Raw genomic sequence first — 13,146 nt, 5'->3', positions numbered from 1 at the left:
TCTAATTTCATGATCTGAGTTCATGAAGTTGGTATATAGAGGCACACTGTGTTTCATGTTTAACACATGCATAATTGGCTGTTACATGCGCTCTCAGTCCTGTAAGGTGCGTAACATTTCCCCCCCTCCCTGTGTGAGGCATTGCAAACAAAAAAGTATCAGAGGAAAAGTAATGGAATGTGAGTCCTGGAGTAGGATTTCTGCTCATATAATTTTAAAAGAATACTGTACAAAATTCTACTGCATGTGTAATACCATAAAGTATTGGCTATTTTGTTACAAATTAATTATACCATTGAAAGGTAACTGAAACATCAATTTACCTAACAGGAAAAAAACCTGCCATGAATGTATATGGGGTTGAGGAGAGAGATGCTGTATTTTACATAATGGTAGCCCATTACTTTAGCTCTCAGTCAATGAGTGTGTTTTACAGACAGTCTTAGGTTCCCACAGGGTGCTGAGAGTGATGGCAAAATGGGATTGTATGTTTTTGATCTGCCATTTCTTTCAAAGGGGGTTTCATCTCCAATACTGCTCTCTTTAAGGCCTTTTTTATTATTCCCTTATTAGTTTTACAGCCTAAAAGCAGCTCTAAAACTGTTACATTTATAACCTATATTTCCTTCCTTCTAAAATAAATAAAATTTGTAAGCATTATAAAAATTATTTGAAATTGGTATATGCAAGGGAAATAGGAGAAAAAATAACTATCCCTTTGCCTACCCAATACAATGAACTGTATGCACAGCCTGTTTCTGCACTTAACATCAAAATTGTTTCACTGTAAAGTTTAAAAATGGGTTCCTGAACTTATTATATTATTCTATTCTGTCATTTATTCCATCAATTATTTTCATACAAGTTGGTGACTGCAAGATCTATTAGAAGTGCTTTTATGGGCAAGTCATTCCCATCATTTCAGTGCCTCCACAAGATTCTTATAGCAAATCATTAAGTGGCCAGATATCCATTTTAACTTGGATTAATAGACAACTCCCCCAAGTACGAAGCAGAATTTGACACATCGATCTCAACTTATACCTTCCCCACCCCCAGCTACTTTTCCCCATTATTAATGCCATTTTGCTCCACAGCATTTTAGTCAAACCTTTCTGCTACTCTCAAAATGCAGAGTCATTTAAAAATCTCCAAATAATTCCAACACGTTACTGCCTCTTAATCCAATCTTGCTCGTAGGATGACAGTCCAGTATGGCTTATGGAACAGTTTAAACTGCTTTAATGCCACATCTTGCAGTATTAACATTTTTCCTAGATTTTGATCTAGTTTTCATCTGTGCTTTGTAAGTTTAGGCCCCAGTGCATTTTAGATAAATGGCAATCATGGTTATCTGATTTAACAGGAAAAAATGCTGGTGCTTGATGTCTTTTACACCTATATTTTATTCGCAGCTGTTCCATTTGTCAGTGGTGATTCTTGCACTCATTTCCCTAATCTCTTTCATAAAGAATCCTTTACATTCTAATATTGCTGATTAATATTGTAATTCAATTCTATTTTTGCATGCAGTTTACTAAACCTGTGAGATTACCTTTATCAAGCAAATCAATATTTTACACACTCCAACTTCAATCCATTTTTGCAGGGCATCAAAAATTCATTTTTTTCCCCCTTCTTAAGAGTCACAATCTAAGCAAAGCCTGCCTGGAATTGTGAATTTTTAATGAGATGGCAAACTGTTGATAAAAACATGGTATTTAAATATCTCCAAAAGTTCATAGTGTACAAAACATTGGAAATTCTTGTTACAAGTGCATTAAAACCACAAGAAGGAAGGAAATGTAGAGTTATTTTTATGCCAATGAAACAGTTGTGGGCACCGCATGTTGTTTTCAGCCATTTCCAGGTACAATAATAAATTAGGTTTACACACTCCTCAAAACTACATCCGTTTTGAAGTTCTAGTGAGGTCATCAACTTAAACTATTTTAAATCAGTGTCATTTCCTGCCCACAGTGTTGCCACTATAAAGTCTCAGTTAGCCAAGATCCCTCTTTTGGCCCAGAGGACCAGAAACAGGAGAATGGTAGTGGTAGGAAGAGAGAGTAAAACTCCAGATGTTGGATGAATACATTAAACCTATGCCTCACAGAGCATCTGAGGTGCAACCACAACTGCACCCCTAGTACTGTATTATTTACAGAGCCTCACATACAGTGATACATATCTGCAACCATTCATCAGGCAAGAAATACAAAATAATTAAGTGTAATAAAGTATCTCTTCAGACTGGGGGATATTAGTTTCTCATAGTGGCTTAGTGTTTGTGTAGACAAGCCATTACATAACAGCAAGCTGAGGTAGGAATCTACCTCACATTAGCCTGCCGCCACCTAACTGTCCATGTGCTGCCTGCTGATGCATGCTAAGAGTTTGTTGGAGCACTATGATCTAGTCCTCTTAGATGGGACTAGCTCAAAGCACATTAACAAGCTGTTAACACATCCTCAAGTGCACATAGATAATTAGGTGGCAGCTGGCTACTGCAAGGCAGATTCACTGCCTAGCGTGCCATGGTCTAATTGGCCCTGTACAGAAGACCTTAGTTTCTTCATAGGTCAGACTTTTCAAGAGATCTCCGCTTCCATTTAAGTATCAAAATTATTGAGCAGATTTTCAAAAAGCTTGCCACTTCAGTGTCAAAATGGCAGCCTGCTGGGCGCAAAGCACTCGTAGAAGTCCAACCCCAGTTGTGAGATCTGAGCAATTGAAAATCTGGCCCAGGAGTCTTTTGAAGAATCTGGCCTCAGAGGGGTATCTTGTTTGGTTGCAAATAGGAATAGTCAGAAACTTGAGGAATTCTGCTCTTTCCCTACCCCTTCTGTTCCTCTATAAAACACACTGGTTACCTACCTGCACAGCCAAAAGCCAGATGGTATCTAGAAGAGGGGCTGAATTTGACACAACACACATTAGCCTTGGCCTCAATACTTGCAACTGAATTATCCAGGTTGGTAGACCACAGCTTCACTGAGGAAGAAACAAAACAAGAGAGGCAGAAATGAGTAAGTGAGGCTGAAAATGCTTTTGAAAGATTTAAAAACATGGTTAGTACTCAAATAGGTTCCCACAGAAACTCATCACACACTTGCTTGTAGGGATTTTCATGAATATTAATATTTTTGAGAGGATGAACAAAATTAGTGGGTACTAAAAGGCAGCTTTTGGTTGATGGATCAATTTTCAGCACATTCTCAAGCACAACAGTAGTTTACCACTTCTACACACTCGATATAAACAATATCACAGGATTCAAGCCTGCATTCCTGTGGAGTTTGGAACTTCATGCAGGTGTCTAGCTGCATACTGTAATCACAGTATGCCCAAGGTTACCGGACCGCAGGCTTGTACAACCAAAAGCAATGAGGCTGATATTCTACCTACTCTTTGTCATCCAGCTGTGCTCTGAAGAACCCCTGCTCAGTGTGCTCAGTTGTAACCACTCTGCATAGATTTCATTTAAATGTACCTGTAAGCACAACTAGTAAGAACAATTTGTTTTCTATTCTTCAAAGATTGGTACCAGGAGGAAAAAAAGCTGCACCGGGGTATAACCTGTCACTACTTTTTATTGTTACATTTCAATTCAATCCACGTGAATGACTATTGTGTAGAGGTAAATATAAATAAAGATTAATCTGTACTGGACTACTCTAGAAGGGGACATGGTATACGCAAACACCCACATGTGATTGTATTTTATGCCTGCTTAGACAGGGCTCTTTCACAAATTCGAAGCGATGGAGAGTCTTTGAGGCCCTTCAGCTTTTTCCCTTAATAGCTTCATGTACACATTTAAGGTACATATTTAAACCCACAAAGATAAGGCATATTAAGCACTATCCACCCAGTCAACCGTGAACTTTAAGGAAGGTTATACACTGCAAATTGTGGGCTAACTCACAGCTTTGCCAGGAGCGCAGAGGAAGGGGTGTTGTGTTGTTGCGCTCTCCCAGGAGCAGCCCGGGAAGCAGACTATACCTCCTGATTTCCCCCTTTTGCTCTAGTGGGGGATAAGGCAACTACGTATTGGATAGTAGCTATGCAGAGAGGCTGCTCTCCCCAAACAGTGTATGAAAACAGACAGGGTTCACATAGATTTGCATGTGACAGGTCCTCTATAGACAGATATCCCTCCTCTGTATGGAAGGGGTACTCTGGTGCCTCTGTGGAGGGGAAGGGGAGAGGGCTGGCCAGGAGGAAGGTGGGGAAAAAACACCATTCTGCTTTGGCTCCAAGAAAGATACACAAAAATATTGCTATAGCCCAAGTCTATTAGCTATTACCCATATTACCCCACTCCCCAGGAGCTTCAGGGGAGGAGGAGACACATAGCCTCTGGACAGATGCCTATAGAACCACTAAGCTTGGGGACAGCTTATCCACAGGAAGGGTAGTGGACTCTTCCCCTCCCCCCTTTATTTATTTTAATAGTTCACACGAAGGAAGGGGAGGGAGTGCTGCTCCTTGCCTGCCCTAATTCTGGCCATCTTTGGAGGACAGTTTCAAAGATGTGAGAGAAACAGCAATGCTTGCAGCATATTGATGCATCCTTTAAAAACAGCACAGTGGGAATATGTGACAGATGTCTGGAGCCATTACAAAGTATCACATATATCCATCAAACACAGACGTTGATACATACTACATCTGCATACAAGAATTATGAAAAGAGCTAAATTACATGCAGCTATCAGTTTCCAGACAGTAATAATCCATTCTCTTATTTACCAAACATCTAGTATACATTATAAACAACCAGCTACATTAAAAATAATTAACAGCTTTGCAAGGATGGCCTGGACCTTCTCTTGCTCCAAGTGATTCCAGATGAGGCACTAGGCCATTTAGTGTCAGGGGGTAGGAGAGAATTTTTCAAGCAAATAAAAGCTTTAGCTTCTCGCTTTAAAGAAGAGATGCCAACAGAAGCTCAGTGTATGTCGCAGTGACAGCAGAGGACATTAGCATTATTGATCTGATGGCACAAGAAGCAAGTAATTCTGATTTCTGTGGTTAAAAAAAAAAAAAAAGTAATGCCAGCAGATAATGCTCCTTAGATTGAAAGCTATAGGGTCTATGGGTATTTGTGGGAGTCAAATAAACACACAGCTCATAGTAGTGCCCCTCGCAAATGTATGTCCCATGGAGCCACGTGTTTTGAATACTCTTTAGGCAGCCTTCCAACTAAGTTCTACAAGTTAGAAACTGTGTTCAATATGGGTAATTCTTTTTGGCACCACATCAATATAATGAGCAGATACTTGATCTTAATTTTGTAACAAATAAATCAGGGGCTCAGTTTTCAGCACACTAGCCTTTCACCTTTGCACAATTTTATTCAAATCACCTTCAGATCACAAAGAGGAGAATGATCTTGGTGAGCTCATCTGCTGTTTAATCAATATGAGTGCTCATAAAAACCAACATGAAATTTGTTACAATTGGTAGGCCAGGGTTAGATTCCACAGAAACTTCCATGACCACATAGCTGTGGAACATACAGGGCTCTGATTAGAGCAGTGCTATCAGCTTTTCGGTGATTTCCTCCCCCCTACCCACTCCTGCCCCCTAACTTTAAAAAACAACCACATGACAAGTCACGTTTTAGCTGGAAATAAATGTGTATACAGCAGGTTCATAAACTCTGGTTGTATGAATTTTGCTTCACTTATTGTGAATTTTAGCAGTTTTGTTGAGACTGAGGTGGTAATTATAAAACATACAGATGCCCTGATAACACTTAGAACTGTGCTGATGAGGCAAAACTACCCTACGAGATCAACTGTTCTTAAAACATGCTTTGCCTAATTTTGTTACTGCCGAGAGCTGCATCCCTCCATGTGGCCAAGCATCCACACCTCACAAAACAAACGAGATGATGTCTGGAAAGCAGCTCTTGGTTTAAATTGATTTAATTTTATCAAGTTTCTGTTTAATTGATTGGCGCTTTGGTTCAAATGCTCATTAGTTTATAAATTAACCTACTATGGGTCAGAGCTTTGGACAAACACTCCGTAAGAGAGGAAGCTATTCACTGCAGTAGTTGAAAGGAACATTCATCTACATTATGAACATTAGCGAATATTCTTCACAAAACATTCATAATATCGAACAGTCATTTTATTTATATATAAAATACACCAGGTAATATGATTTTGCTATAAGACACAGTATCACCGAGCCCATTCTCTAAAATTAGTCCATTTGTCTATCAGTTTCTACACTCAGCATACACTACTGGATGATGCTTCCCTCATCATCCCATATGCAGACATTGCTTTAGGTCAATGTATTAAGTTATGAGATGAGAACAGTTCTCTCGTCTCACATAGTCACTCTCTCTATAAACTATTAAAACATTTATTTACTTTTCCATGGCATTCTTGGTAGTATCTGAGCACCCCACAAACAATGAATATAGCCATAAAACCCCTGTGAAGTAGGCAATCATCCTCCTTTTATAAACTGGGAAACTGAGGCATGAAATATTAACCTGATTTTCAGAAGCAATGTGCACCTAAAATTCCAATTGAAATTATTTTCAAAAATGGAGCTCCCACTAAAGCCCCAAATGACTTGTTCAAGGTTAAATACAATGTCCTTGATAGAGCTGGAAACAGAACACTGATCTTTTGATTCCCAAGACAACGCCCTAACTACCAGGCCACCGTTCCTTTCCATGGACCCAATTCTGCAAACCTGAACTAACTCGCTTAGTTCACTACAACTAATCAACATGTTTAAGTATGTGCAGAACTGCCGCCTATTCATTATTTCTATATCTAGATGGAGGAGAGAATATTTTACCTTCACTAATTCACATTATGAGAAACCAGTTCACATAGATGCCTTAAATTCTTCTTCAAACTCATGAGACAATGAAAATGAAACGCAACCTCCCACTGAGCTCTCAAGTGTACTGGAATTTTGTAGGACAATCAGCATTTCAGTTTGATTGGGGCATCTGATTGCCAAGCCTAGAAATATTCCACACACAGGCACTCTGCCCAGCCAAATAACCTGTAGTTTAGGGTGAAAGAACAAACAGCTAGAGACAAGTTCTGATCTTCTTACCTGTGAATGCCGTTTATGGGCTCGTCTACGTGAACAATTAGACAACAGCAAGCTGAGCTGTGAATCTACTCCAGACTAGCCTGCCAGAGTCTAGCTGTCCACATGTACCCTGCTGGCACATGTTAAGTTTATTAGAGCACTTTGACTTCAAGGCACTCTAACAAACTGTTAATACATATCAGCAGGATGCACATGAGCAGTTAGACCGCAGCAAGCTAGCGCGGAGTATATTCACACCCCAGCTTGCCACGTAGAAATTGTTTGAATAGACAAGCCCTAATTTCTGTGCACCTCACGAAGCTTCATGCCCTAACCCAGACAGCACTCAAGTATTCTATTTTACAAGTAAGTTAACTGAGAAGTTGCACAAGGCCATTTCAGGCATAGCTGGGAATAGAACCCAGGCCTCTAAGATGGCAGATCCACGTCTTAACGCATTCAGGCCAGCCACAGTGCCTCTCAGAAAAATGGCCAAATACATAGACTTGGCTATCTGATTAGTAAACATGTTCTAACCACTAGACTTCATTCTCTCCTAGAACAGAACCCACTGGCAAAGTGGGTCTAAAAAACTCCTCTAGTAGGTAGTCCACTAATTATCCTTTGAGCTCAAGTGATAGAGGTCTGACTGGGGGATTTGAAGGTCCAGGATTCAATCTCTGCAAATAACCCATGGGGAGTCTTTAAAATGATGAAATTTGTTTTTCCTCATTTTCTTTTTGAAGTGCTGATTTAATTAAATTCACACAGTGAGGAAACATCCTTAAAACAGTTTTTATAGTTAAAAAGTATTATAATGGCATCAGTTTTGGCACAACATGCCACAACTACAGCCAGAGTTTGGTCATTTGCACATTTCGCTTGCCCATCACAAGTTGGAAGGTTTGAAGGTTGAGAGGTATAGATGCTGCCTATTATATAGTTTATTTATATCAAAATATTTTTGCTATTTTTTGTATATTTTCAAAGGCTGTGTACTGAAAGAGTATAATAGCTTCTTGCAGGTCCCTACAATCTATTTCTGTGGCTATGACTAGGTTACCAAACTTGCTTAAGAAGGATTTTTACTGAACGCACGTTTAGCAGTCAGTCACAGGTAGTTTCAATCAATGATCATTCCAATGTCTGCAAGTTATATTACTGGTAGGAAGAGTCAAAAATATAGAGAAGGGAATGTGACTTATGTCTGAAAATTATTTTTCAATTTGAGAAAGAAAACTGCTCTGACAAACCAGGTTTAAATTCCCATCAACTGTTTGAGATGGGACAATAAAAGTGTATTTACAATAGTAAGAATTTAAGGTCATACCAATCACGACGGGACACTTTTTTGCCCAAACTTCTGTTTCCTTTAATAAATTGGCCACTTATTCGTACCATCAATGTTTAAAATAATGCTTATGTAATGAAGTTTGGCAATAGGTGTTTGCACATGCCCAGGAATGCCCCAAGAGTAGGCAGGGTACAGAGCTGACGGAAAAACAAAGACAACATGATGGTCCATATGTGATTCTCTTCTCAGAGACAGATCAACTATAAAATTTGGCTACTAGAGGAGAATATCTGGTGGTCTCCACCATGGACTGGTCAAGAGGCCCCTCTTTGAAGAGTTTCTAGCAGACGAAGTCACGGCTGCCTTACAAGATGTCCTTTCAAGCCTCAGGAGATCTCCGACTCCCTGCTTACTGCGGTTCAGAGGGTCCCAATATGTAGATAGTATTAATGACACCTACACCAAGTCCCTTTCTAAAAATTTCAGAAAGATAAAGTAGGTATTTTTACATATTTTCATTTATAGTTTCAAGGTCAACTGCCTACGACAGTCCAGACCCGGAGTTAATTAAAGTCATGTTTTTTCTGGTTAAATTAGAATTACAGTCTTCTATTTTATAGAATTACCCCAAGAAAACAGAAGGCTATGCAGCTTCTCAGGGCTCTGGTAACATGGGCCAACATTCTAACAGTCACCATATCTCTTTGGGTGTGTAAAGCTCAGCTACCTCTGTAGCAGCAGACAGCTCTACAAATACTCATAACTAAACATATAATTTGCTTTTTTAAATACAATGAACAATTGGAGTCAGAGTGCTTCTATGCTCCAATTCTCTCCTATGGAAGACAACGTACAGAGAATTCCCACAAACAAATTCTAGATGATCTTTGATTAATAAAGAGGATGGAATGGTATGCAGAGCCCTGGCATGCTGTCTGTAATTATATCAGACTCAATCTTTGTTTCAGTGGGGTTCTGTTGCTCAGTGCTCCCTTTGCTGTGTCTGATCTTTGACAGAGAAGGGTGCAGATGAGTGATCACAGGATTACCCTCCTCAATGTGTGTGTGTCTGGCAAAGGGCATTGCAGTGCACCAAGTACCCAGGCATCTAACACCTTGTCACCACTTTGAAAGGGGAAGGGAGGGAGAGACAGGAACATCCTGCAGCAGGGATGAGGGAGGGAGGTTTAGTAAAGCTTCCACACTCAGCAATCAGGAAAGGAGCTGGGGGAGGAAAAGATCTCACCCCCCAACCTCTCCCACCACGCCAGGAAAGGGAAAATGCATTACAGTTCCCATCATTCCAGACAAGGCCAATAACTACAGATAGACAGCTCAGTGCCCGCACATCCAAGTAGTAGGGGTAGTTGCAAGGAAGAACAGAATGGTAGTGGGCTTCCCACCAGGTGTTAACCCTGACCAGATAGTCTCTATGAGCTTTGGGTAGCAGGTTTTGACATTTGGCTAACAGATGTCTGGCAAACTGAGTTCTCCACTATAGCATTTAAAAGAGCTATACTTATTTAAAAGTATTTTAAATAGGTCTCCAATTCTGGCATTCACCTCTGATGTCCTTGTTATATATGTAAATAGTGAAAAGACTGCATGAGGAGGGGGATGAAACACTCTAGCCCAGGCCTGATCAGAAAAAAAACACCTATATACCTTTAAAGAAAGAACTACTATTTGAATAGAAATACAGGATGTGTATAGAAAATGCAGCTCTTTATTAATACATAATTTATGTGTGTAAACACTGCACTTTTTAAAACAGTTTCTGCAGAAAAAAATTGTTAAGCTGTGATGTGCGGCCCTGTTTTATAAAGTCAGCTCAGGCGGACAGCTCTTTACCATGCTAATAAATGCATGTCTATTTGGAAGATAAGCTCTTTTTAAAATGCACAGCATGAATGGGAAGCAAAATGATGAAAAGGTTGATCATTTATACAGAGGGACTTTTTCCTTATTACATTTAATTGTAAAGGAAACTATCTTGACTTCCACCATAAAGAAGAAGAAGAAAAAAATCTATTAAAAGCCATTTAAAAAAATCTCCATAATATAAAATTATCATAAAGGCTGCATTTTGTAAGTGAAATTACCAATTACCTTGAGAACGTCAAACACATTTAAGAAACGCTAATATGACTTCCTTTTGAAATAGAATTTAAAAGCAATTTAGGGGGCAGAGGCTTGCAAGGTTTAATGTTTTATGAAAAATTAATTTGTCATTCAAAGTAAATCATGAACAGCTCTGTCCAAAGCTGTTTGCGCCCATTTGGGAGAGTTGATCCCCAGTGGCTGCAGAAGGAAGTCAAAAGCAATGATTGCCTAATAACTAATGTGATATTGTAGACTGACTGCAGATAAAGTCCTGTTCTTTAGGGAAGGAGAAAGATTATGTATTTCAGTTCTATCCATTCCCCCTTTATAGAAATTGTATTGCTTCCAATGTGCAGTGCTCAACCAGTGGGACACAATGGTGTTCCTGGTGAGCGCTCCAAAATCCTGGGTCTTTAGGGCCCAGAAGGAGTCTTGGGCAGAGGGAAGGCAAGGAGCAGCTCATTCCCAATATTTACTCCTGCAGTTCCCATGCCTTCCTGACCACCACCCAATTTTGTTCACACTGCTGCTAAGTTTCTCAAAAAACACGTCACACATCCGATAGGACAAGGTGTTTCTCACTGTGCATGATCCTTAATGCTTTATCATTTACTAGAAAGCCTTACATAAAAGCAAGAGAGGACATTCTCAGTCTCCACTCATTTATCTGTAGCCACTCCCTTTCTTGTACAGACACTTTTTTTTTTTTTTTTAAATAAACCAAAGTTCCCCAAATCTTCAACTATCAGTCTGGCACACGCTGAAGTAAAACTTGCTATGTCTACACTAGAGTTTAAGAAGATGTTAGTTGGATTGTACTAGCTAACATGATATACAACCTTCCCCATAAATCCTAGACTAGACTAAAGTTGATCCATAATTTTCATCTGAATGATTTTTCCAATGGAACATGGCCACTTCACTCACACACAAATCAAGATTTCCCAAGAGAATATTTCAATTTTTCTGAAAGATTTTGATTTTCTATTGGTTAAAAAAAAAAAAAAAAAAGACAGCTGCTTGGCTGCCCACCTGGAAGGCTCTTGTTATTTTCACTTTAAGCAAGTGAAATTGACAAGTTTTCAGAGGGCTGCCAGGGCACTGCTTCCCACACCAGCTCCAGGCGACAGTCTGAGAGCCACGGCGCTCTGCCTCTCCAGTTCCAGGAGCTGCAGGTGCAGGCTGAGGCTTTGTCTTCACTACCCGCCGATCCGGCGGGTAGCAATCGGTTTTTCGGGGATCGACTTACCGCGTCTAGTGAAGACGCGGTAAAATCGATCCCTGATCGCTCTGCCGTCGACTCCGGAAATCCACCTCGGCAGGAGGCGGCAGCGGAGGCGGCGGCAGCGCGGCAGCGGTCGACTTTCCCGCGTCCTCACCGCTAGGTAAGCCGACCTAAAATACGCAACTTCAGCTACGGTATTCACGTAGCTGAAGTTGCGTATCTTAGGTCGGACCCCCGCTGCAGTGTAGACCTAGCCTGAGAGTCCAGGCTCTCTACCTCTATGGCAATTCAGCAATTGACAAGTGCGGGCAGCGAGAAAGCTACAAAATTCCATTTCAGTTCCCCTGAAACAAAATGTTTAAAAAAAAAAAAAACAAACATGAAATTTTTCAAGGAAAGGGATTCCCTTTTTTTCAGTCAGCTCTAGACAAAGCTCTCTCCCTTCTTTTCATCTGATCCTAAATGGTTCTATAATATCCTGGGGAAGTCAGTTACACTAAGTAAGCCAAGGAATCAGTTACTTGACACATCCTATATTGACAACCATAGGGAATACACGAGTTCAGCCTTTGGCACTAGAATTAAAATTAAAATACCTTTTGCATCATCAGAGCCTGAAGCCAGTAGTTTAGGGTCCATCAAGTTAAAGTCAACACTCCAGCATCTTTTCTCATGCTCCTGTTTTGAGAAAGAGGAAAATATTTGGAATGTAGTACATTATAATTTGCAGCGCTAAAATACGCAGTAAAGCAAAACATATGCAGTTTGGTATGAATTAAGATGGAATTTCTGGATATGCACATTCACTATGTATAGCAGTGATCTTAAATACATTTTTCTCTCACACAAACTAATGCTTGTGTGGTTTAAGAGAAGCCACAAAAAATGGCAACACTAACAAGTTACATCCAGGCTGGGGTTTTTTTGTTTTTGTTTCTGTTTTGTTAATTATTAAAGTACTGCTTATTTGCTCATCTCAGAGGACACTTCCCATGACAGTGTATTTTGGTTTGTTACTACTCCCTTGTGGCCCTTCATTCTCTTTGAGCAAAACATGCATGAATTGTCTAAATACCATTAAAATGCATCTTTCAACAAGGAGATTATTGAATTTGTTTACAAAGTCCAAAAAGGGGAGTATCGTTCACTCAGATATTAAAAGTTTAAGTGGTCACAGGAACTGTAGTTTATTACGCATATACATGTAATTTCAAGTCTGAGTGCTTTTTCCTTATAAGTGATGAGGAAGGTTTAATATACTAGCACCACAACATTCTGTTAAATGAAACTTGAAGGTTAGTCAAACTATTTCAAACTTTCACAAAGCTTGAGAAGAGAAGTGAAGAGGGCATGAAAAAGAACATCTAGCACAATGTTCCAAGCATTTCAAATATGTATACAGTATATGTCTGTGCACATACCTCAACTTATGAAAAGCTGGAAGAAG

The 13,146-nt window shown here is 39.8% G+C and overlaps 1 protein-coding gene across 2 annotated transcripts in view; it reads right to left on the bottom strand.

Moving 5' to 3' along the window:
* The window catches only part of COP1 (COP1 E3 ubiquitin ligase), a 196,561-nt gene that overhangs the window by 79,847 nt on the left and 103,568 nt on the right, over positions 1–13,146 (bottom strand). For both annotated transcript variants that reach the window (XM_065409149.1, XM_065409150.1), the window contains exons 13-14: positions 12,296–12,377; positions 2,878–2,994 (exon numbers count right to left, since the gene is read on the bottom strand). In XM_065409149.1, the coding sequence (XP_065265221.1) occupies positions 2,878–2,994; positions 12,296–12,377 (199 nt within the window). The remainder of the gene's footprint in view (positions 1–2,877; positions 2,995–12,295; positions 12,378–13,146) is intronic.

The sequence above is a fragment of the Emys orbicularis genome, chromosome 8 (assembly GCF_028017835.1).
Source record: "Emys orbicularis isolate rEmyOrb1 chromosome 8, rEmyOrb1.hap1, whole genome shotgun sequence".
In the NCBI taxonomy this organism is placed as follows: domain Eukaryota; kingdom Metazoa; phylum Chordata; order Testudines; family Emydidae; genus Emys; species Emys orbicularis.
This window is presented reverse-complemented; position numbering and strand designations above follow the sequence as displayed.